Source organism: Euprymna scolopes, chromosome 16 (assembly GCF_053919585.1).
Source record: "Euprymna scolopes isolate OS-2025 chromosome 16, ASM5391958v1, whole genome shotgun sequence".
Classification (NCBI taxonomy): Eukaryota; Metazoa; Mollusca; class Cephalopoda; order Sepiida; family Sepiolidae; genus Euprymna; species Euprymna scolopes.
In genome coordinates, this window is record NC_136497.1 from 15,985,053 (window position 1) to 16,012,388 (window position 27,336).

The following is a 27,336-nucleotide window of genomic DNA, read 5'->3' on the forward strand; positions in this document are numbered from 1 at the left end:
CATGTAAAAAAAAAACAAAAAACAAAAAAAAAACATTCATTAATCCTCATTCATTCCTGGGTAATCTCCCTACTAGTTTAGTATAATTCAGTTAATTTAGAAGAGCTTTGTGGGCCAGATTAAAGTCTTTGGTGGGCTAGATCTGGCGTGTGAGCCATAATTTAGAGACCCCTGGTTTAACTTAAAAACATTCTGTCCACTAGTCAGTCTGTCACACTTAAGTTAAATAAAAAAAATTTTTTTAATATGTCCACATATCTTTGGAAGAGATTTTGTCCATCCATCTTTCATGCTTAAGTTTCAAAAAGCATTTTCATTGGTCTGTAACACTTTAATTTGAAATTGTATTTTGACCTTCACTCCTGATCTGAACAAGCGCGCATACATCAAATCCATTATCAAGGTCGCTGGGAAAATGGTTGGATCATTCTGCTGCTCCAGTGGATATCTCACTGCCGATGTCATTCTCTACCTAGAGTGGAATGATGAAATTGTCGTCATAGAAAAGACATGATTCTGTTTGATGAAAACCAGTTTTCTTTTTTTGTTGCAGACCATCTACTAGTTGGCCAGTTGTGTACAAATCCCAAGAGCAATAGGAGCCTTCTATCATGTTTGAAAGTGACACAATGTTCAACGAGCAAGATTGGAGATGCGTCGCTGTACAAGTCATGCTCTTTACCGATTCAAGTTATGACAACAGGATCATTGTCAGCACCCTCAAAATACATCACTCGATTGCCACGAACAACAGGGATGTACCCAGGGTAATGAAAACAAAGTTTCCAGCCAGGATTTTGGTCTTTGATGCAATTTCAAATCATGCCACCTCACATCTTCAAAGCTTGAAAGTAAACACCAAAGTGTACCTGGATGCGTTGAAGAGTATTGTGATCAGTTGATGCAATCAGGTGGCCACTGACAGACTCTGGGTGTGGTAGTAGGACTCAGCACCAGCCCACAAGTCCAAAGAGATCCAAGCTATGACTTTTTACCCTTCTTTCACTAGCCAATCTCCTCCCCCGACCTGAAACCACTGGACTACTTTGTTTGGTCATATGTCAAGAACATCACCCACATGACCTCTCACAACACCAAAGCCAGTCTGATTGCCACCATCCGCAGAGCTCCCATCGGCGCTTGTGGAAAAGGCATGCTCTCAGTTTTGGTGATTGAGGCTGAAGGCATTGAATATATGTTAGCTCTACTACATAATCAAGTTACCTGGATTGATTTTTTTTTCAATAAAAGTTTTATAAAGCTGTAGTGTTGTTTTCTTTAGGGTGATAACTTCGTCATTTCACCCTGTATAAAAGACAAATATGTCCTAGGATGAAGTACTGTTGCTACATCTGAGCAGAAGCAGCTCAAAATGCACATCCTGCCTTGACAGAGTTCAAAAGAGAATTTATAATCTAGTAGGTGATGCCTTTTTCTTTAATCTGCAACCTCTTTCCCATAAAAGAGACATTGTAAACCGTTATCTGCTCTATCACTATTTTCATGTCAATTGTTCGACTGAGCTCCCATCTATGGTACCCCCACCCCACCACTCTTTCACAAAAAACACTCGTCCAACTCAAATCACTATAAAAAATTTTTCCTACTTTCCTTCTTTCCTAAAACTGCCCGCCTGTGGAACTCTGTTCCGCTGGTCTGTTTTCTAACTGACTACAATATCATCATCTTCAAGTCCATTGTAAACAAGTTCTTTTGAACCATCCTTGTAAATAATCTAATTTGACCAAATTTTCACAACAAACCATTACTACGCTGCTGTCCCAATGACTACAGTGCACACATTAACTCTTATCCTCAAGGGGCCTTTGGGCCTTGATAGGTGGTAACCCTTTTGTAAACAAAAAAAAAAGAAATTCTGTTTGTCTATTTGTCATGCTTTAATTTGATAGAGCACCTTGTTGGTCTGTCATGCTTAAGTTTGAAATTGTATTTTCTTCCTAAAACGCATTAAATGAATGCATTTTCATAAAATCTGATGTTTGTGTTTTGAAACAGTCAAATAATTGAATTTCTTAAATGTTTCATCTTTCATGCAAAAAAGCTAAACGGGTGTATATATCATTTATTTTCAGATCTGTACTTACAAGAATGGCAAATATCAAGGGCAGATGTTCTCGGATATATTTGAAGGTGTCTATCATCCTTCTGTATCACTCTACAAGAATTCAACTGTAAGTAATCTACGAATTGAAAACAAATAAAAACTTTTTACTTTTTATGTAAAACTCTAGTAAGGCTACCCAGAACTGCCTGAGGCAAAAGTGTAACATATTTCTCTCCTCCCCTTTTTCCTCCTCCCTCTCTCCACCCCATCCCTTCATTTCCTACCCAGCCTATTCCTCTCTCTGGGACACACCCACACACAGATCGACAACTTTTGTTCATAGATTCCTTGGAGAATGGGTCAGCATAAGAGAAGTAATTCCTTGTAGAAGTTTTAAGTAACCTGCAGTTATATTAGCATTTCAAGTTGATTTTTCTTTTTAGATAATTATCTTATCAACTTGCATGAAAAGAGTTATGTAAAAGATGTTTATAATCGTTTGAATTATGCAAATACCATCAGTAGTTCAAAAGTTATGAGAATTTTAAGTGCCAAAATTTAGGCTTTTCTGTGGACGTTTTTCTTTAGAAAAAGTGGGCTAAATTACAGACCTCAACATTTCAAGAAATTCAGTAATTTCGCCACCATTTATTTATTTTTTTAAGCTATTCTCATGAAATTTGGTACACTTATGTAAAATTGTGTGCTCCTTCTGATTATGCAGTTAAATCTGATGTATCTCTTTACCATAAGCCATGAATTTTAAATCAAGATGTACAAATTTCAATTTTTTTAAACTGGCGCATGGTATCATACAGTGGGTGTCTATTCATGAACAAAAGTAATTGTTATACTGGTATTTAAATATAGCTTTATTGAGAATAGGCATTTTCCTGCCTCCTCACCAAAGAAGAACTTAATCTTGTGTGTAGCCATTGAATGCCTAAAGAGAATTCATGGCCGGCATTTACTACTCCATTCAAAGAAAAAAAAAATTGAGTAGATATGAATTAATCTCAGAAATAAATCGAAGAAAATTTTTCATATCGATTTTGGATTTCTGTAAAAGATGGAAATTCCTATAGTCGACCAGAACTTATGCATTTTGGGACCAGTCCAATTTTCAATTTTGTAAATCCTCTCTATCTGATCCAAAATATACCACTATTTTCTGAGATACAACCATAAATCATACTTTACATGAATCCTTGATATAGCTTTCACAGTACCAGGATATCAGGAATCCTGAAAAGCAACAACTATATATTCACCAGTTGATGGTAATTTTTGTCATTTCTATTTTGTTGTTTTACTGAAAGTTCAACTATGTAAACAAAGAAATAAAACAGTAATTTTTTACCTTGTTTCCACCTTAACATTTAAAATGATTACTTTTATAGGTTTTAGGGTATGCTGAAAGCGAATATTGCATTTAAATTTTCTGCAAATAAGTAGTTTTACGTATATTAAGCAATGTCATTTCTTATGTCATTTCTGGTGGCCATCTTCGTACGTGCGAGCGTGCAAACGTAACCCCAAGAAACTATGCGCAAACGCACATACCAAGATGGCCACCAGCAATAAGAAATGACATTGCTTAATATCTGGGAAGCTACTTATTTTCAAAAAATTTAAATGCGATATTCGTTTTCAGCATACAAAATAGTATTGTTTGGAAATCAAATTTGAAAAACTAGAAAATAATTTTTTTAAATTGACAAACTTAGAATAAAAAATGAAACTGATTTTTCTGCTTTCGTTTTGAAAGCAGGAAAAAGTTTTTTATTTTTAAGAGAATACAAATGAAACTTGTTAATGCGCTGACTTTAGTCAGCTGAGTGCTTCTTAGCACATTAGCGCATAGTGAGCTGTTTTCCCCGTTAAGCAGATTTTAATTTCTATAAAAGATAACATTTTAAAGAAATTTCCGTACAATTAATAATTATCAAATATTTACATATTATACATGAAAATAATTCTGAAACTATTATCTATATGAAAATGGATGATATATACCGATTTATCTCATCAATTTGGAAATATTCTTTGTCAATTTTGCTTGGTCGTAACTTTGCTCCCTGTTGTCATAAAAATATAAATCAAAGTCCAGTAGAGATGGACTTTTATGCTTATATAGCCTGTAAAATTTCAGCCATATCCAATCAAATTTGATCCCGCGCATGTGTATCCAAACGTAACGTATAAAATGTAAACATTAAAAAAACAGTTTCCCTTTTTAGCTGTCATCATTTTTTACCGTTTTTTTTTTTTTCATTTTTCACTTGTAGCATAAAAACATTGAACGCAGAAAAGAAAAATAAATTAACATCATCGGAATGCTTATTTTATTCTCTTTTCATCAATGTAATTCTTTTAAAAATTGACCAACAAATAAAAAATATATGACTTGTTAAAACACATTAGGTATGTAATATTGCCGATGTCCACGAAAATACAGCATAACCTTGTAATGCTAATTATATTCTTTGTATTAGGTATCCCAAACTAGCCTAGTTTAGGATGCGAAAACTGGTAAATAAAGTTAAATTTCCCTTAACTTCAACTTGCGAGATCTCGTTTATTTTTTTGGTTATTTTGGTAAAGTTTTGATTTAAATAAATAATGTGGCACGTAAATGAAAAAATTAATTTCACTGTAAAAATGCATTTTTTTTTTGTTTATTTAATTCCTGAGACGGCACTTCTACAGTTTATTGCCAAAAATGGAGACACCATTATTTTTCGCACACCTGTCATTAGAATCCGAGGGAGAAATCAGTATTTTAAACTATGGCCGAAATTAGAAGTAAATAACAAAAAAATTAAACTAGATATTAATTACTTCTGGAAATAACTATGAAAAAAAGTAAATAAAGAAAGTGAAAGAGAACATATATCTGTAATTGTTTAATTGAAAATGTTTCGATTTAATTAATGAAAATGGGAATGTTTTTCATGAAATGTATATATATATTTTTATTATTAAAAACAGAAAATGAAAAACTTATTAAAAACAGAAAATGAAAATGACATATTCATAATTGTCTAAACTGGGCAAGCGCCATTCGAAAACCAAAACAGTTACTGTATAAAAATTTATCAAAATATAATTGTAAAAACGTTTAATGAAAAGTTTGCATAAGAAAATATAATTTTAATAAAACAATTTTGTAATGAAAGCAACATTGGATTTTTATGAAATAATTTTTTTTTTTTTTTTTAACAAATAAATAATTTTAATGAAACATTTTTTAAATTAAAGCAACTTTAAAGGGTAAACAACAAATTAACTTAAATGAAACCGAAAAAACATTATCTAATTTAATTTTTTTTGTTCTTTATTTATTTTTTGTTCTTTAGTTTAAGATACTGATTTCTCCCTCGGATTTTAACAACAGGTGCACAAAAAAATGGCATCTCTATTTTCGGTAATAAACTGTAGAAATACCCCCAAGATGTATATGTTCTATCAAGTGTTTTTGATAAACTTGAACTGAGATATTTCAAGGTTGTGTTAGGTGTCAAAATCAACACCAGTGGAAATCAAGTTCAACTGGAAGTTGCTTTCTCTGACTACTTGAAGAAATCCTGTTAATTCATTTTTACTTCCAAAGCAACAAAAAAAGTCCGTTAGTGAATCTGATGAACATTCAGATAACTCCTGCAGTTGTGATGAAGAACCATCTCAGGATATCTTCAGTTATGAGCATCAAGGACAATGGGTTGCTGTCTACTATGGCACCAACTTTTACATTGGCCAAGTCATTGAGGTTATATCTGCATCCAGCATGTAATAAAATTTTTATCGCAAACCAAAGGTAGAAAAGATTTTTTTTGATGGCCTTTGTCAGATGACATTGCACAGGTAGAGTCAGCATTTGTTTACAGATGGGGTTTTGAGGTAATGCCAGTTTCAAGTGATGGTAGGATTTGGGATGTTCTTGATATATCTACCATAGAAGCTAATGAAAGAATTCTGAGAGAAAATCAATAAGGAAAGGAATTGTAGTAAGACCTCTGCCTATAAAATATCTTGTTTACTTGTCTTTTAAGTTGAAAGTTTTTCAATGCTTGAAAAAAAATGACTTGTGACTTTTTAACAAATTTCTAAATCTTATTGTTGTCAGCGCTTTTTTGGCGAGTTTAAATTCCCCAAAGTAAAAATATTTTTGTGGCAAAAAGTTTTGTTATTAGAAACAAGGCAAACATTCTTTTGAATTCTTCACCCAAAAATAAGTAAAGTTGCAAAGTTTTAAGCTTCTACCTCCAATGGTTATATTTTTACAGCAATTTCAGTAACGTATACTTTTGGCTCATTTTTTTTTTACCCTTTTTTTGCCCTTTTCACCAAATTGTCTGTTCAACTGCTTTTACATGGTCTACAATTGAGTGGTTTTATCAATTTATAATTAAAAGAAAAAAAATATCTTGATCTCTAATGTGTTATGAATCATACTAAGAAGATTCAATACATTAGTCATTGAAATGAAATTGATATGAACAGTCAAAGTTGCATTTCCGTGTCATATTTTCACTTTTTCCCCATTGGTAGTAGGATTTTGCCTAGTGTTTAGATTGGTTTCAACTAATAATTATTGCTTTCATTAGTATTACTTTTCATTTACCACAAGATGACATTACATTTATAAGGATTTTTCACTTGTTAGTAGCTTACATTTTTAGTTATATACTATGAAATTTGGCTTCTGGACCATGATAGCAAATTTTCAACTTTCCGACAAACTTTGAACAATCATAATTTGATGGCTAATTGAGCTACCAAAATAAATTTGGTACTTTTTTTTATGGTTTACAAAAATCTATATGATCACATTAATTTTTTTTTTTTTTTTAGATATAATGAAAATAAAATTTTGGTTTGGGATACCTATTTATATCGCCCACATTGAGGATTGAACCTTTAACCTCTAGAAGAGTGTGATTTACAATTGATTTTTTCTTTATCCATTATGCGATGGGTGATTAGTGTGAGATTGAAGTTTTAACTCTTAGTGCGAATGATAGGAAGAATACAATTGCGAATTTCTTAAGACTTCTGCACTATCATGGCTGACAGAACAAGAGTATGCTACCCCTTTTGATTAAATGAAAAGTCTTGTTTAAAATTCATTGCAGATTCTGAGTTTGACAAGATACAAAGAAGGTTGGAAATTACATCAGCCAAAACGTTGTGCGGATAATACTCAATCTGAGAACATTAATCCAAATAATTGAAATAACATTGATTAGTTTATCAGATAGTTCTTAAAATTATCCTCAAAAGCTCTTTTTTTTTTAAACCTTTGTAACATATGTAAATGCATGTGAAATTACGTCATGGGTAAAGAAAAAAAAAGACTATAAAAAAAGAGAAAGAGAATGATCACATGAGAGACGTTGATGATGTTGGAGATCATGTAAGAGACGTGGATAACATTCGCGATCACATACGAGGTGTGAGGGACAGTAATGAGAGAATGAGGAAATGTCGTCGTGCAAAAGAAAAAGTGAGTTGAAGTTATTTCCTATTCTTTGTCTTGGTCTCCTTTGCGACTGAAACTGCACATATCGTATATTGATTCCCGAACAACGTTACGCCTTTATTTCTGACCGTATCTGATTTCATCTTGAAATGTTCTATGCTATTGCTTTTCTTAATCTCATTTGACAACTGCCATGCTCAATTATGCATCAAAACTGTCAGGAAAGGTATGAACCCACCAGTCCTCAGCTATTGTGAATAAAGTGACGTGTGTGTTCAACTATTTGTACGTAGTTAAGCATAGACAAATGGTATGGGTTTTTTTCCTACGTGGAGTCACCACTTATCAAGGCCTGAAGGCTACTCGAGGATAAGAGTTAATGAATGTAAGGTGATAGTGTAGTAATTGTTAATTGTAAATTGGATAGAATTTGATTAATTATGGGGACAACGCAACAAGAACTTGATACATTGGATTTAAAGGCTACCATGTTATATTCAACCAGGAAGTAGGCCAGTAGAACAGTGTTCCACAGGCGGGCAGTTCTGGGAAAAAAGCTTTGTTAATGGAATCTGTGTTTAGATTTAGGCACAGTTAGAGAGTGGGGGAAGTCGTATATAATGGTTGTAGCTAGTCGAGTGTGTTTTGTGAAAGCTTGGCAAGAGGGAAAGATAGATTGGAATTCAGTGAAGCATGTGCCATGAAAATAACGATAAAGCATTAAACAATCCAAACAGGTTGATATGCCGTAAAACAGATAAACTAAACCTTTTATATGAATATTCTGCTTTATAAAACTTGACTGGCTTGATCTCTCTCTCTCTCTCTCTCTCTCTCTCTCTCTCTCTCTCTCTCTCTCTCTCTCTCTCATCCTGCTTGACAATGAGAAGTGGGGGTGTGGAGGGGGGTTGCTGGAACATTTGACAGAATCTGCTACTGCTAAGGAGATACTCCTGAACTCCTTCTTCCTCGTTGGTAGATGTCACATCAAATAACGGATGCTCTTTTTGCGGGCAGAAAATTGTCCGTGATACAAAATAACGCTGCCAAAAGTCTGACCTAATAATTCTCCCCCCCCCCCCCACCATCCGCTACTAATACACCCACCCCTCCACTCCGCATCTATCTACTCCCACTAAAAGCAGACCAATTTTCCTTTGACCAAAATCCAATTGAAATAAGAGAAGAAGAAAAAACTTTTTTATTATATAAATTCCTGTCAGTTACAACTTAGAGGTTAAAAAGAAGTAAAAGTTGATAAAAACTCAGAAGATCTATTACAATATGAATGAGATAAAAATAAGAGTTAGAAAAATTGAAATGTGCGGGTGAGAGAGGGGCAAAATATTAAGAGAAAATGAGTAGCAATTTTATATCTCTTTTCTACTATTATAGAAAAGAAACTGTGTCTGCGTGGGTGTGTGAATTTATTCTCTATATACTCCGAAACAGCTAGGCCGATTTTTATGAAATTTCACACAAATGTACTATATGTATCTGACAGTGTTCTTAGGATTTCTATCAGAATGTTTTGATAAGAATCGATAATCCAAAAACTCTGATGAAAGAAGGAACAAACGATTTTAAACAAAATTAACACCTTATACAGCCTAACATCACAAGGGCATTTGAGAAGTTTTATTACTACACAAGCTGAAAGACCCAACATACAAAATCAACAGTAGCTTCTTTGATACAACAGAGGTGCATTTGAAATGAATGTTTCTGTTTAATCATTGACTTTTTTATTTTAAACTTAAATTCAAACCATTATCACTGCACCGCATAAGCAGAAAGACAAAGCATATAAAATCAACAGTAGGTTTTTGATATGACAGGAGCATGTTCAAAATGAATGTTTCTATTAAGAACACAATCGAACCATGATACTTGACTTTTGAATTTTAAACTTAAATTCAAATCATTATATATAAAAATTTAATAAAATCAACAGTAAGTTCTCTACAGTGCAATGTAGGCTACAATTGTATTGTTAACTAAGTCACTGTGAGAAAGCATGTGAATCTTCCTCCCAATGCACTGCAGTGTGTCCCCAACTAGAGCAGACAATTAATCGATTTGATTGAAAAGTGGCCGATTTCACCCATTTTGATGGCAATAAAAAATGAGTGTGAAACATTTGTTGATCATTATTCAATCCCGGGCAACAGCCGAATTCTGTTTGTATATATATTATGAAATTGACCTCGTCTGTTTGAGAAATAGTCTCTACCAAACTACTCTGACAATTTTTGATCTACAGACTTGAAACTTGACATATGAGAGGTCTAAACATGTGGAACATATTCGATTTGTTTGTTTGCCGGTAAAAATAGCTGCTAAAGGTAAAAATTGAAGAATTGGAAATTGGCAGTCATGAGATGACTTTATTTGTATCCTCTACGCATGCGCAAATATACATTTATATGTTTAACTGTGTTCACTTTTTAAGCTTTGATCCATGAGTCTTTAGGTCATATGGTAATGAATACTGCTGGAGAGCTAAATGTTTTGGTTTCAGTTCTAGCTGATGGCACCCAAGTCAATTTTTTTTTTTAACTTTTGAAATCAATACTATATATTGGGTACAATACAATAATCAATAGACAATTGGCTCTATAATAAGAAATTTGAAATCTGCATAAATTAAAATATCATATTTAAGCATATTTTATGACTGGGCAATGGCAAGCAACCTGCTAGTATATATATAAAAGAATAACAGTATAGTTACACTCCAAGATCCAAATATTTATTTTTCAAGCAAAATCACTCCTTCAGTATGTTAAAATTTTGGTACATTTTTTTACTTGTGCGTTTTGTTACGCAGGCACAAACACTTATTATTATGTCAATACCATCTCTTTTTGTACATATACTCTTCGAAAAAAATTCTTTGCTTAGATAGAAAAAATGTATTTATTGTAATTTATGTGCATTGGATTTGTTGCTGTTGCATTCAGATACAATTTAACCATTAATCTAAATTTTTGTTATATTGAAATAAAGAACACGTTTATATTTCATTCTAATTTTTTTTGTAATTTTTTTTAAAACTACAAATACGTTTGTATTTTTATTTTTGAATAGGATCAAATTATTGCATGTTTCTAAATTAAAAGAAAAATATTCGGCAATAATTTTTATTAAAGGACTTCAGTTGTGAGTATAGAAGTGCAACCATTTTAACAACACAAACTGATTTCTGTGTTCATACAAAGATTTGTACTCTTTGATAAATTTGCAGTTATTTCTTTTTAAAATATAGTTTTAAAACAAACTGTATCTTAAAATAAGTGATTGCCTCATTATGGCATCCAGTCTTTGACAAGTTGGTTAATATAAGTGTTCTGGTTTGTTGTCATGTAATGGATTCTATAGGAGAGTGCTGCTCACACGTTAATAAAGATAGGAATCTTTAAACCTCCTCCAGCTATGAGTAAAATAGCAACTTGTATTCAATTAATCGTCTCTGATAAATCGTTTAAGTGGATTGTATTTCAGTATTCAATAAGTCCTAAAAGGATTGAGAAATTGACATGCTGTTAAACAGACAAACCAAACTTTTAAATAAAATATCGTTCCATGGACTTTCAGCCAATCTTGCGTGTACTGTTATCTTTGTCTTATAGTTTTATTTCTGTGATATTTTCTTTCCTGCTTTCCAAGTCGTTTAATACTTACGAAACACATAACGATAAGCATGGTAGAAAAGCTGTTATCCATGCCTCTGTTTATGTGCTAGTAAAACCCAATGCATCAAAAACAAAAGAAAAGCGATCCTATCTAAAAATTTGACAAAAAAAAAAAAAAAAAGAAACCAGCATTATTAAAACAATTGTAATTCAAATAATACTTAAAATCAATTTGTTTAAAATTTCCTTTAATGAAAAAATAAATATTTCCAAATATCACATAAAATCGTTTCAAATAAAAAAAACAAAGGTAATCATTTCAAAGAAACGTTAAATTACTCTAAGAAAAAAAATGATGCATGTAAATCTCCTGTAATGATGGTCCAAACTCTAGAAGAAACTCCTATTCAAATAAGACCAAAATAAACAGAGATAAATTTCCAACACCAACCATTAGGCTATCTGAAGATACTGACTTCTTGACCAAAAATGCACCAAACATTGATGTTATTGTTTTTTTTTCCTTTTCATTTGCCAAACTCATGTTCTGCAAAATCGAAAATAAAAATAATTTTCCTCTAACAAACCAAACATCATGAATAAATATTAGGAAGTATAAAAAACTTAAAGCATAAAAACTTTTTTGAAAATAACTGAATCCGGCATTAAGTAACCCGAAAAGGGTTGATATGTTGGAAAACAACCAAACTAAAGCAAATTCAACACCAACTGTCTAAAATTCAACTTGCTGTCTGCTTTTAATTTGTCTTTTTATAATCAGTTTGTCTTTACATATATGATTAGTTTCAATCATTATGAACACTAGTTCTTATTTTCTCTGGAAAACTATTGTCCTACCTACGAAGTATCTAATATGCTTTGAAACTGGTAAGTATTCATTTTCATCTCTATTATAGCAATTACATTACATGAGGCTCCAATTTAAGAATTTTGTGAAAGATAAAATTTAGAGATGAGCAATTTTACTTTTATACTGAAAAACCACACTGACATATATATTTATCTTTGAAACCGTTAGGTATAATACTATTAGTACCCCCCTCCCCACCAAAAAAGCTGTAAAAAAGTTGTTAGAAATTTGATAAAATTACATTTTATCAACATTACTGTATGTACTATTAGGAAAACAGAAAAGATTGTATAAAAATATGATATAAACACTTAATGACAATTGTTTTTATAAGAATACTAGCAGGCTGTCTGGCATTGCCCGATCTTAAATATGAAAATATGCGTAAATATTATATTAATTACATTATAATAATTAATACTATAATTAATACAGAAACTGAGACATGTGCATGTGAGTATTATATTTTATTTTTTTTTTCTAAACAGTTCACTTCTTGTAAGTAAAAAAAATACTTGAGCTGAGATCCAACCAAAAACCTAAAGACAGTGAGTCAAGTGCGATAACCATTAGACCAGCTTGACACGTCTTTACAAAGTGTTTTGCAACCCACTTATTCTTAACATAAAGAAGCTGTCATATTTCACGGCCACGCATGTGCATTCATGAAACAGTTGACAAACAGATAAAAGTTTAATCGCCCCCCCCCCTCCCACATAACAATTTTTCAATTTTTACCTTTTAGCTATCCTTTTTTCTGGATGAAAACAGATTAAAATGTTTTCCACATGTCTGAATGATCTATGTACAAAATTTTAAGTCTGTACATCAAAAACTCGTTGAGTATATAGGTTGAGAAATGTCCTCACACATTTTCACTTTTATAGATATACTAGAAGATGTACCCAGCGTTGCCCGATATTAAATGTAATGTTAAATTCCTTTAATATTTAAAAGAAAAAACGGAAAGAAACTAAGACGTGCATGCAAATATTATGTTTTTTTCTAAACAGTTCACTTCTTGTAAGATTGAAACCAAAACCTAAAGACAGTAAGTCAAGTATGATAACCATTAGACTAGCTTGACATAATCTTTAAAAAGTGTTTTCAAACCCTGAGAAACAGTTGACAAACAGCTAAAAATCTGATAACCTCCAAGTACCAATTTTTCAATTTTGACCCCTTAACAGCCCTTTTTGTTAGGTGAAAACTGCTTAAAAAGTCTGAATACCCTATATACCAAATTTCAAATCTGTACATCAAAATTCCGTTGAGTATATAGGTTGTGTGTTGTCCTCACATGCACATTTTCACTTTTATAGATATATAGATATATTAATAAATCTCTTAATTCTATTTGTTTACATTTTAGCATAGAATATTTTCCAAAGAAATAAAAAGAAAATACAAAATGATTTTTTGACTCCATTCAGTTTGGGTGGGAGGGTTGTGCAGACATATTTTCAAAGAAAAAAGTTGCAAGTTTATTTAAATCTTGAAACATTTACATCTATTTTAAATCAGATGAACATTGTATGAGTATACACACATTACATACATTTCATTGTAGGATTTATGGTCCGAGTCAGAGTGAAGTATAGGTACTGGTTCAGTTCTAAGAGGCCATTCTCCCAGGCATTACCTCTTCATTCTTGAGGGAGAAATTGCCTGTTGGCCCCATTGAGATTTGATCACTGCAAATTTCGTACTCATCAAGATTGGAAACTACATTCCACTCTATAAAGTATGGGTAAAAATACTTAAACTGATCTCAAGAATGAAACAAAAACCTTTTTGCATGTAAAACAGTCAAGGATCAGTTTGAAGCAATATTTATATTGTGAACATTAAAAACAAAATAAAGTTAATGAATAAAAAGCAAAGTAATCAATATGCTGAGAAACTTGTTTTCCTAAGTCAAACCTTGATACAAGTCTGCATGGGATCCTGTGTCCAAGAATTATTTTTCTAACCTGCTTGATCAAGGGCTGTAATAGAGTGAGGCGTGAATCCCAGTTCATTACTAAGTGTAAAGCTGTGCTCACAAAATTTCCTTTGTCCAACGACCTTTCACAGTTTGGAAAGGTGCTATGTAGGGATTTATGGAGCGTTCTTCTTTGGATCCATTTGGAGAGCAGCTGAGATAATCAATGGAGGAGATTCTCTCTCAATGGAGTTTAGTTCCAGGTTATAGATATCTCAACAATTCTGATTATTCTCTGACGATTGGATCAAAATGCATTACTTTTTGATCGCATGCTTTTTAGCTTGAACATAGCAAGCATCACTGATTTTTCGTACTGCTGCTACAACACTAAAGAAGAAACGATTAAGCATTCCTTGAATTGTAGTCAAGTTTGCCTATTTGTCGACAAGGTTACAGCTTGCATCAATATCAAGCAGTTATCTCTGAAAGTTGCAGACGTGACCAACAATATAAACCTACCATCGGCAAGAGAGAAATAAATGGTGTTTCTTGTAATTTTCGTATTAGATAGAATGGTTGTGGGGATGACGCATCCGAGGAGATTGCATCGGGTTAAATCCTTTTACTCTCAAGATCTGATTTGGTTCTTTTAGCATCCACTTAATATTTAAATTGGATGTGATAGCGAAAGATTATAAATCATGGAATTCAGCAAACTGTATAGAGAGATGTGTACAGAACAGGAGACTTTGATAGTGTGGTCACATTGAAAATATGGATGAGGGATTTGGAGTTAAAAGATGTAGTAAAATTAAGATTACAGGTTCAGTTTTCAGTTGCATCCTACGCAAAACATGTGAAGTAGTGATGAGAAGAAACCTGAGAGAAAGAAATTTGACTAAAGGGTTAGGGTTAGTTTGGAAATTAATTTTTAAAAATCGTCCAATATTTGCGTGTATGTAAAACAGACATCAAACAATATGACGACGACGAAATGTTTGTAATACTTCCTGTTTCAAAACATCCATCTTGAAAATAGTTGAACACTGCTATGAAATAATTGTTATGAAAAGGCTTGAGCAACGAATGTATCAAAACTAATTAGTTGACTTCCATCTCATTGCATTTGGAGTGTTTACAGCTTTTGTGTATTATTCATTCAAGTAGAAAATTTAGGCTGGGCCGAACTAAGAGCCTTAAGAGGCACTCTGATTAATAGAATTTTAGTCCTCCTTCATTATGCATTTTCACTCCGCCCACTCATTATCAAGGACCCCAAGATTAGAAATCGTTTTGGAGAACCCTGACTTCAGCTTATACAAATTCATATGTAAATCTGTTATCTTTAGATCTTACAGATTATATTAAACCACTTTCTGACAGAGAAAAAACTTTAATGTCTACTAGACATTATCCTTGAGTGTCTAAGGTATCTTTATTCAGGAGTTTATCAAGACAACCTGGCATGAGGACATTTTTCCTACAAGTAAACCCTGACTAAATATTCAAAGACACATAATATTTGCAGTCCAAATAAGATCTCCTTGGTTTCTATGAGAAATGGTACACCTTCTCCAAGTGATGTTACTTCAAGTAATAGTACGAAGCTGGGTACTCCACCAGGAATTAGCCAGATGATTAAACTGATCTCTTTTTATCGACCCCTTCAAGTCTATTGCTATATTCATGATTAATTATGAAACAAGTTTAAAAAAAAAAAAAGTCTTATCGTCCTGTTCTACTTTCTGTGTTTCATAAACGATCATTGTCTATTGTTTGGGTTTCTCAATAACAACAAGATCATTATAATCGCTAGTTGCTTTGGTTACTTAAAAAATTGATCAAGACTGAAAACTAATCAGGTAACTGAACAGGTAGACAAAAATGAACTATTATTGACTTGCCTCCTTCTGTCATGGGAGACAATGGATACACTCTGAAAGGATGTTTATAGTGAAACAAGGGTTGCACAATCTTCAGCCATATTTCTTCTGGTCCAACATTGCAGTAACAAGAAGAAACCCAAAACAAACAGGAACAATGCTGGTATAATCAGAGAAAGACTTAAAGTATAAACCGTGAGGTATAGGTCCTTCATGGAAAAAGCAAACTATATGCTCGATCTTGTTGACTGTTGTTGTGAAGTTTGAATTTGATGTGTTGTGTGGTTGGTGTGATTTTAAGTTGAAGGAGTTTGGTCGTATTTTTGTAATCATTATTTTGTAAAGTTATTTGAAAAATAATTTTGAACACCAAATAATGTTATATAATTGTTTTATTAAATGAATAAAATTATTTTTAATTTTTTTTTTCTTACACTTTTTCAAATAATTTGAATTAAAGACATAGAGAAAAACTATGAATAATAAAGGTGTGAGATTGGATGTTACGAAGACCAAAGTGATAATCACTGATCATAGTGTAGAAAAAAGAAAAGAAAGAAAGAGAAAGAGGAAATGCTCATGCTCCTTATTTATGACCCTTGTTTTTCATTCTTTAGTGACAATAGTTTCCTTCCTGTGAGATGTGTGCGTGTATTTTTTTTTTTTTTTTTTTAATATTTTAATACTATTTCAAAGCTTCTGTGTTCTGTATAAAGAGCCACTCTACGTCCTCTGCAAATCCACTTTCTATTTACATGTCAAATTTGAAAATGGAAGTTATTCATTTTGGGCTTGTGTTTAGAATTTCTTCAGCATAACATGAAAAAGATTGGGATGTTTGCCAATGGCAAAAAGTTGTTAATTTCTCACTGAAATAATGTAGTTTCAAACAAGCATATGAAAAAAAAAAGCTTTGGATTTCTATTTACAACGTTTTTTTTTTCTTTTTCTTTTACATATTTCTCCATGTAGAGTTATTTTGTAGGATATACCCGCATATCTTCACCACATTTATGTTGGGTGAGGCTCATAATGTGATTAAGCTCATAATTTGGGTGTGGTCTCTCTCTCTCTCTCTCTCTCTCTCTCTCTCTCTTTAATATATATATATATATATATATATATATATATATATATGTATGTATGTATGTATGTATGTGTGTGTGTACATGAGGGGTGTTCCAAAAGTAATGCTTCCAATTTTTTATTTTCTCTAAATGGATCAGAGGGGATTGTAAATTACATTATTATGATGACTGAACTTATGCATTCATGACCTGAAAGTTTCGTCTCTCTCTGAGACTCTAAGAAAACAATCTCTGCGATGGACGTGTGTCAGAAATAGACATACATCATTGAATTCCTGAAAAAAAAAATGCATTGAGCATTGTGATGACTATGTAGAAAAATATATTCTGGAGCACAAAAGGTTGCGGCTTTTAATGGTACTGCTCCCATTTTTGTAGCTCTTCAACTTTTTTGAAATAAAACAAAAAATAGTGAGCTTTACTTCTGAAACAGTCTTCACACACACACACACACATATGATAATTGCAACGTCTTGTCAGACGAGTGCCACTCCATCAAACACTTAAATTTCATGAGCCCCAATGCCTGAGGGAGTATCTATACAAAGATGTTACAGAGTCTTAGCTTTGTACGACAACTAAGTCTCTCTTTCAGTTCAAAATGTTGAGATCCAGCAACAAGCAAGAGCAAGATAGCCAGCAACAAATTAAACTGCAGACCAGCTTAATGCGGGTACTGGTCTCCCTCTTTGTTTTTTTAAATCAGAGATTTGCTTCTCATAGAAAGGGTGCCTTTACGCTTACAGGAGCCTTCTCCACCCCAACACATATATACATATACACAAATATACATGGTGCTAGTTGGCTGTTGACCCCGAAAAAGGGTCCATTCGCCCTTTGGAAGGTCTTGCTTTTAATCCTTCAGGGAGACTAGCCGCCCTCCTCACCAAACAAGTCTGGTGGGGGAACCAGTTTAGTCGCCGGTGACCCGACCATGAGGCAGGTAGTACTGGGTTACATGGTACCAGTAGCATATGACATGACCTGACCACAATATATATATATATATATATATATATATATATATATATATATATATATATATATATGCATATATATATATATATATGCATCTTTGATGTGTACACTACGATTACTCATTAGTTGTATTTCAATCTCTTGTGGTTCTAGGTATAATAACCGTAAACTACATCTGATGGTGAGGACAATTTGGGAGCTTTAATAACACAACATACATGCTAAAATATACTTTAGTGCTGGGATTTAGTTATGTTGAATAAATCTGCTTTCATTGTGTTAATTAAGTGTAATTTACCATAAACTGAACAAGTCACTCACCGTGTTAATTCAAGCATTATCAAAGTTGTGTATAAAATGTGTGGTTTCAGCATGTAATAATATACAAGAGTTGATCTTCTGTTAAACTCAACAAGCAATGGACCGATATGACCGATTTCATCAGTAAATGCCCCTCCCCCCAAGAGAAAAAAACGCTTTTTATATTTTATAAAATCAAATAACTGAACCTGTTCCTTCGTTATAGTTTTGGATCTGCATAGATAAAATTTCAATTTTTGTATATGAACATATAAAGTTTTTTTTTTTAATGAATTTATTTTTAAAATTTTATTTTATTATTTATTTTATTTATTTTCTTACTGTTTTCTCACCCCAAACAAGGTACAGTGCAACTTGGAAGTAAGGGGTTATTATTTGGGACTAAATCTACAGGGATACTTTGTGGACAGTTGAGCAGCGAAATGTCTGTTCACATTATATTTGAACTTTTGTATATCAGTGCAGTCAGGGATGTAGGGATCCGGGAGGGAATTCCAAAGTCTAGTAGTTTGAGGGAAGAAGATTTCCAGCATCTAGGGACCTAAACAATGACAGGGTGGACTTTTGCTGCCTGGTCAGTACTAAAATAGGTGACCATTTGGGAATTCCAAGTGCTCTATGTGCTCTCTGCTTATCTCAGCATTGTTTCCAGTCCTGAACTTCTCCTTGCCACTGGACTCCAGCAGTGCAAATTCAGAAGAGGTGTGTTGCGGATTGCACAACACTTGCCTCACAATTACTTGTGCAGCTATCCTTACAGTGGGTATCCATTGTCTTTCAAAATTGAACAAAGGCGATCATGTGTTAGACAACTAAGAAATTGACTTCCAAACTAACCTGTTTTTTTTTTATTTTTATTTTTTTTTATTTTTATTTTTTATTACATTTTCACCCCAAACAAGGCATATTGCCACTTTGGTGTAGGGGGCTACTATCAGGGGCAGGAACTACTGGGGCACTATGTTGGGATTTGGGCAGCAAGATGTCAGTTCACGTTGCACTTGAACTTCTGCATGTCAGTACAGTTAGCGAAGCAGGAACTTGGAATGGAATTCCAGAGTCTAGCGGTTCTGGGGAAGAAACTACTGGAGTAGAAAGATCTTTTACATCTAGGGATCTCTACTGTGTGGGGGTGGGATTTAGCTGCCTGTCGGGTTTGTCGAGGGTGTCTACGTCGTGGGGACACAATTGTCTGCAGTTCGTCAGAGCATTCACCATTAAAATACTTGTAGAACAGACAGAGGGATGCAACGTTTCGTCGATGGGACAGACGCTGAAGCTTAGATGCCAGTTCAGGGCCTATCAGATTGGTGACTCTTTTTTGAACCTTGTCTAGGAGCGAGAGACTAGTAGCAGATACACCAGCCCAAATGTGACAACAATACTCCATACATGGCCTTATAGAGGTACAGGATACTTTCAGGTGTCAGTACTTTTCTAGCAAGGTAGAGAGAGCCTACCTTTTTCGCAGTGGCCCTGGCAATGTTTTTAATATAATTGTTCCAACTCATGTTTCCTGTGAACGTTAGGCCAAGCAGTTTGAAAGATGTACTCTCAGACAGGGAGTCACTGGCCATTGCTATTGGTGGCAGAGAAGGTTTCTTGTACTGGCCATACTCTCTTTATTTATCCCTCATTATTATCCCTCTTTATTTATCCCTATATATTATTCCTCTTTATTTATCCCTATTTATTATTCCACTTTATTTATCCCTATTTATTATCCCTCTTTATTTATTCCTATTTATTATTCCTCTTTGTTTATCCCTCATTATTATCCCTCTTTATTTATTCCTATTTATTATTCCTCTTTAATTACCCCTCTTTATTATCCCTCTATATTTATCCCTCTTTATTATCCCTCTTTATTTATCCCTATTTATTATCCCTCTTCATTTATCCCTCATTATTTATCCCTATTTATTATTCCTCTTTATTTATCCCTCATTATTATCCCTCTTTATTTATCCCTATTTATTATCCCTCTTTATTTATTCCTATTTATTATTCCTCTTTATTTATCCCTATTTATTATCCCTCTTTATTATTCCTCTTTATTTATCCCTCATTATTATCCCTCTTTATTTATTCCTATTTATTATTCCTCTTTAATTACCCCTCTTTATTATCCCTCTTTATTTATCCCTCTTTATTTATCCCTCTTTATTATCCCTCTTTATTTATCCCTCTTTATTATCCCTCTTTATTTATTCCTCTTTATTTATTCCTCTTTATTATCCCTCTTTATTTATCTCTATTTATTATTCCTCTTTAATTATCCCTCTTTAATTATCCTCTTTATTTATCTCTATTTATTATTCCTCTTTAATTATCCCTCTTTAATTATCCCTCTTTATTTACCCCTCTTTATTTATCTCTATTTATTATTCCTCTTTAATTATCCCTCTTTAATTATCCCTCTTTATTTATCTCTATTTATTATTCCTCTTTAATTATCCCTCTTTATTTATCTATTAATTATTCCTCTTTAATTATCCCTCTTTAATTATCCTCTTTATTTATCTCTATTTATTATTCCTCTTTAATTATCCCTCTTTAATTATCCCTCTTTATTTATCTCTATTTATTATTCCTCTTTAATTATCCCTCTTTAATTATCCCTCTTTAATTATCCCTCTTTAATTATCCCTCTTTATTTTTCCCTCTTTATTTATCTCTATTTATTATTCCTCTTTATTTATCCCTCTTTAATAATCCCTCTTTATTTATCCCTCTTTAATTATCTCTATTTATTATTCCTCTTTAATTATCCCTCTTTATTTATCTCTATTTATTATTCCTCTTTAATTATCCCTCTTTAATTATCCCTCTTTAATTATCCCTCTTTATTATTTCTCTTTAATTATCCCTCTTTAATCATCCCTCTTTAATTATCCCTCTTTATTTATCTCTATTTATTATTCCTCTTTAATTATCCCTCTTTAATTATCCCTCTTTAATTATCCCTCTTTAATTATTCCTCTTTAATTATCCCTCTTTATTTATCCCTCTTTATTTATCTCTATTTATTATTCCTCTTTAATTATCCCTCTTTAATTATCCCTCTTTAATTATCCCTCTTTAATTATCTCTATTTATTATTCCTCTTTAATTATCCCTCTTTAATTATCCCTCTTTAATTATCCCTCTTTATTTATCTCTATTTATCTCTATTTATTATTCCTCTTTAATTATCCCTCTTTAATTATCCCTCTTTATTTATCTCTATTTATTATCCCTCTTTAATTATCCCTCTTTATTTATCCCTCTTTATTTATCTCTATTCATTATTCCTCTTTAATTATCCCTCTTTATTTATCCCTCTTTATTTATCTCTATTTATTATTCCTCTTTAATTATCACTCTTTAATTATCTCTATTTATTTATCTCTATTTATTATCCCTCTTTAATTATCCCTCTTTAATTATTCCTCTTTAATTATCCCTCTTTATTTATCTCTATTTATTATTCCTCTTTAATTATCCCTCTTTAATTATCCCTCTTTATTTATCCCTCTTTATTTATCTCTATTTATTATCCCTCTTTATTTATCTCTATTTATTATGCCTCTTAATTATCCCTCTTTAATTATCCCTCTTTATTTATCTCTATTTATTATTCCTCTTTAATTATCCCTCTTTAATTATCCCTCTTTATTATTTCTCTTTAATTATCCCTCTTTAATTATCCATCTTTATTTATCTCTATTTATTTATCTCTATTTATTATTCCTCTTTAATTATCCCTCTTTAATTATCCCTCTTTAATTATCCCTCTTCAATTATTCCTCTTTAATTATCCCTTTTTATTTATCCCTCTTTATTTATCTCTATTTATTATTCCTCTTTAATTATCCCTCTTTAATTATCCATCTTTATTTATCTCTATTTATTATTCCTCTTTAATTATCCCTCTTTAATTATCCCTCTTTAATTATCCCTCTTTAATTATCCCTCTTTAATTATCTCTATTTATTATTCCTCTTTAATTATCCCTCTTTAATTATCCCTCTTTAATTATTCCTCTTTAATTATCCCTCTTTATTTATCCCTCTTTAATTATCTCTATTTATTATTCCTCTTTAATTATCCCTCTTTAATTATCCCTCTTTATTTATCTCTATTATTCCTCTTTAATTATCCCTCTTTAATTATCCTTCTTTAATTATCCCTCTTTATTATTTCTCTTTAATTATCCCTCTTTAATTATCTCTCTTTATTTATCTCTATTTATTTATCTCTATTTATTATCCCTCTTTAATTATCCCTCTTTAATTATCCCTCTTTAATTATCCCTCTTTATTTATCCCTCTTTATTTATCTCTATTTATTATTCCTCTTTAATTATCCCTCTTTAATTATCCATCTTTATTTATCTCTATTTATTATTCCTCTTTAATTATCCCTCTTTAATTATCCCTCTTTAATTATCCCTCTTTAATTATCTCTATTTATTATTCCTCTTTAATTATCCCTCTTTAATTATCCCTCTTTAATTATCCCTCTTTATTTATCTCTATTTATCTCTATTTATTATTCCTCTTTAATTATCCCTCTTTAATTATCCCTCTTTATTTATCTCTATTTATTATTCCTCTTTAATTATCCCTCTTTAATTATCCCTCTTTATTTATCTCTCTTTATTTATCTCTATTCATTATTCCTCTTTAATTATCCCTCTTTATTTATCCCTCTTTATTTATCTCTATTTATTATTCCTCTTTAATTATCCCTCTTTAATTATCCCTCTTTAATTATCTCTATTTATTTATCTCTATTTATTATTCCTCTTTAATTATCCCTCTTTAATTATCCCCCTTTAATTATTCCTCTTTAATTATCCCTCTTTAATTATCCCTCTTTATTTATCTCTATTTATTATTCCTCTTTAATTATCCCTCTTTAATTATCCCTCTTTATTTATCCCTCTTTATTTATCTCTATTTATTATGCCTCTTAATTATCCCTCTTTAATTATCCCTCTTTATTTATCTCTATTTATTATTCCTCTTTAATTATCCCTCTTTAATTATCCCTCTTTATTTATCCCTCTTTATTTATCTCTATTTATTATTCCTCTTTAATTATCCCTCTTTAATTATCCCTCTTTATTTATCTCTATTTATTATTCCTCTTTATTTATTCCTCTTTATTATCCCTCTTTATTTATCCCTCTTTCTCCCAAGTCAATTTTTATCGCTTCTACCTTCTTTTCCTTGACCTTCCCTTATGAACTGAATGTGCTACCTCAACTGTTCTACATCTACTGAGAACTCTCACCCATTCATACAATCGAAATCTATTTTATACACATATCATTATAGATTTAACCTTCCTCAGAGGTCTTCAAAACTCAGCTTGCCTTTAAGATTTACACTACACATGCATTGTATCATTTCTCCCATGCAACACATGTCTTAAACCCTTACACTGTGTATACATTGTATATATTGTCTCTTGCCTTGGTTGACAGTGATAATGCTCTGTTTGATTTGTAAAAGGAACTTACTTCATCCACTCATAACTCTTGCAATCATATTGGCACCTTCTCCATCCTGTGCTCCAATGTTATCACCAAGGAAACAAAACTTTCCAACAGCCTCAATAGCTTCGCCATCCAAATATATTTTGTGCATATCTGAGTTCTCATTCGTCTTCATTATCTTAAATTTCTTGTACACAAACTTGTTAGCGGATCTCAAGGATTTTTTAAAACAAAATGAATAATTTTTTTTTTTATATAAAAACTCAACATGATCATTATTGACAACTCATGTTTATAAATAATTTTTTTTTTCGTTTACTCCATAAGCTTTCTGATAATTCACATATATTGATATCGGCATACTACTACTACTACTACTACTACTACTACTACTAATAATAATAATAATAATAATAATAATAATAATCTGGTGGCATTTTGTTGCTTGTCACCATGCACAGTTTTCATGTGCACATGAATGGTTTAGATGGTGGAAGGAAGAGCAAATAATAAGAAAAGTTGTCAGAAGTATGGAAGGATATAGATGATTAAGAGAGAGGGGAACAGGAAGAGAGGAGGAGGAGGTTTACTAAGATTTTTATAAATATTTGGAAGTTCCAAAAAGTTCACATAAATATTTAATAATACATAAATAATGGTCGTTTTCCAGAACTTCTCCCTGATTAAAAAAAAAAAAAAGAAAAATCTTTTCGATATACATACCAGTGACGGAAATAAAATATCGTACACCAACGCTCGCATAAATTGATCAAGTCATTTTATTTTTATTTTAAAAAATCATTTTTAAACAAATTTGAATTTTTCCAATATCTCTTCTCATGTTAAGAATGATTTTTTTTTTTTTAAATCTCTTAAGTTTGAATTATTTGGAGTTATCTCCTTTGTTCCTTCAGACTGCTTTCAAGATGGTCCTATGAGATCGTCGCTCGTAGTTTAGCCATAAAATTTGATTTTCTTATTTAAAAATAAAACTACTTGATTAATTTATGTGACTTTTTCGAATTGATAGTTTCTTTCTGTCATGGGTATATACATCAAACAGATTTTTCTTAATTCACATATCGGGAGAATTTTGGATAAGTACCCAAATAATAATCCTGTGACCCATTGGGTCAGTATTTTTTATATAAATATTATCCAATATTTATGAAAACCTATTGGAATTTTTAAATGATTAAAACATCTTTTTGATGTGAAGAATGTTTTATTAAACAACATTTCGGTACACTGTATTTCTTTTTTGGTTATACAAAAGCCAAGAAAAAATGTGTTTTTATATTCGAGATGATAAATGATGAAAAATGATAACACTATGCAACAAAAAATGTTTGTTGTTGCCTTTTTGAAATTTTAACATAATTTTGCTTGCTAAAAAGCCATGTAACTCTTGCTTTCTTTATATTGTCCATTAGTCCTCACATTCCAGGAACGATGTTTCTGACAAAGAGAAAAAAGTTGTTGTTTTCTAGGCCAAAATCTGTTCCATTTATCACCACCGCAAGTTTTTGACCTTGAAGTGCTTTTCTCTTTTTTTTTTTGAGCTTCTGCATCAAATGGCTTCATGCCTTGTCTAGAGCGATTTCCATAAAAAAAAATTGAGAAATAATTTCAGTTTCTCGTTATAGTTTTCAGAATTCACACTGCAATTCACCCATTTTTTTTTTCTGTCCCTTTTTAGTCTATTCTTGCAAATATTTTTGTCTTCCAGCTGGACACGAAAGAATTTTTGGCGCCTTGAACAAAATCGATATTTTTTACCAACCTCGCATTTTACCACAAATATCGCAAAACACATTTCGAGAATAAATTCTACATTTTCTCAAAAAGGAATCTTGCTTAATTCACCACAACATCAGAAAAAAGTTAGAACAAGTTACCGAACGCTGCATACATGACATGCACAACATAAATAGTGGCCGGACAGATGCTCGGTAACTAAAAAAAATAGATATTAATGGTTAAAGAAAGGTCATTTTTTATTACAGAATTTTGCATAAAAATTATGTATATTTTCTAAATATGAAAATCCTTGCCGATCAGTTTAATTGTTAAGAAAAAGAAAGTAGAGAAGGTGGATTAAATTGATTTCTGGTGATCTCAGTGGGACTCAAAAGTAATTTTATTGAAATGTCTTTCCCAAGTCCTCTTCTAGAAAATTAGTGAAATGTTTATCATACCTGGTAATGTAATGCCGTTACAAACACGTCCACTTTGATTCTTTCGACGACGTCATGCATTTTTTCTCCTTTTTACCTTTTTCTTTTTGCACACGCTTTCTAATTTGCATATGTACGTTTTTCGCTACTGCTGCTGTTAATCTCTTTGTAAGCCAGCCATTCCTCGCTGCTGCTGATATTTTCTCGTGCGCTCATATGCATTATGTTACAGTAATCATTAATTCTATTCGGATGTGCCCCTATTATCTTGAGCCGAGCATCAGCTGAAATTGATGTAGTAGTTTGGACAGATTGTCAAGCAATACGGCAATGACACACGTAAAATAATGAATTGTGAAAATCAATTCAATAAAAAATATCTCGTTGAACGTCCATTTTTACATGCTGCCATATTTTGATTGAATTTTTGAGATGAGGATTTCTTATTTGGATTATTCGGATTACTGGTCTCATCTTGAGTGTTATTTGCACAACGTTTCGGCCAATGTAACCTCTGACTTTCTTCAGGTGTCACTTGTCAAACTCTGCAGGATTCTGCATAGAAGTTTGAACAGAACCCGTTATTTAATCTACAGGGGTAACATGCTCTCATTCTGTCAGCTATGACTAGATAGAAGTCTTAAGTAATTTGCAATTGTATTTTTGGGTTGCCCGCACTGAGGATTAAACTTTCTACTTTCAGAAGGGTATCACTGAATTTTACCAAGTACTTTATCTGTTATGCCATGGATCCTTGCTACAGAAAGATTCCAATGCTCAGCAAGAGACACAGAATTGTATCGGCCGAAACTTTGTGTGAATAAAACTCAAGATAAGAACCGTAGTCTGAATAATCCAACTAATCCGAATCACATTCGTTTAATATTTAATGATTTCGTTAAAATTCCTTTCCTTATTTGATTCATTTTTAAACTTTTTAGGTAACAATAAACTATGGACCATCTTTCAAGTATCCGCCTGAAGACTGCGGGCCATACACTCCTGTAAGTACTTTTATCTGTCTTTTTTTTTTGGGGGGGGGGGGGGGTAGTTGCATAAAAAAGCGTTTTTTTTTTTTTTTTCTAGGCATGCTCACCCCAAATAAAACATATTGCCACTTGAACATAAGGAGCTACTATTTGGGATCATGTGTACAGGGAATTATGCAAGAGAATTAGTGAGATGTTTGTTCACATTACATTTAATCTTTTTGTGTGTTAGTGCAATCAGGGAAGCAGATAACAAGGAGTAAGTATCTCTGAAAAAAAAAATTTTTATTTGTTTACCGTTCGGTCAGCATTCATGTCATGACTTTAATATTCACAATGTCTTTGATGATTTTCATGTTCACAAAGTTGAATGGTCAATCCATTCAAACAAGACTAATGATCGATTTTTTGTCTAAAATTTTCCCCTGTTGACAA

General features: G+C 32.0%; 1 protein-coding gene across 1 annotated transcript in view; it reads left to right on the forward strand.

Annotated features, from left to right (window-relative positions):
* LOC145295853 (set1/Ash2 histone methyltransferase complex subunit ASH2-like) overlaps positions 1-27,336 on the forward strand; it is a 417,474-nt gene that overhangs the window by 373,285 nt on the left and 16,853 nt on the right. The window contains exons 16-17 of the mRNA XM_080141580.1: positions 2,094-2,192; positions 26,854-26,916. Coding sequence (XP_079997706.1) covers positions 2,094-2,192; positions 26,854-26,916 — 162 coding nt within the window. The remainder of the gene's footprint in view (positions 1-2,093; positions 2,193-26,853; positions 26,917-27,336) is intronic.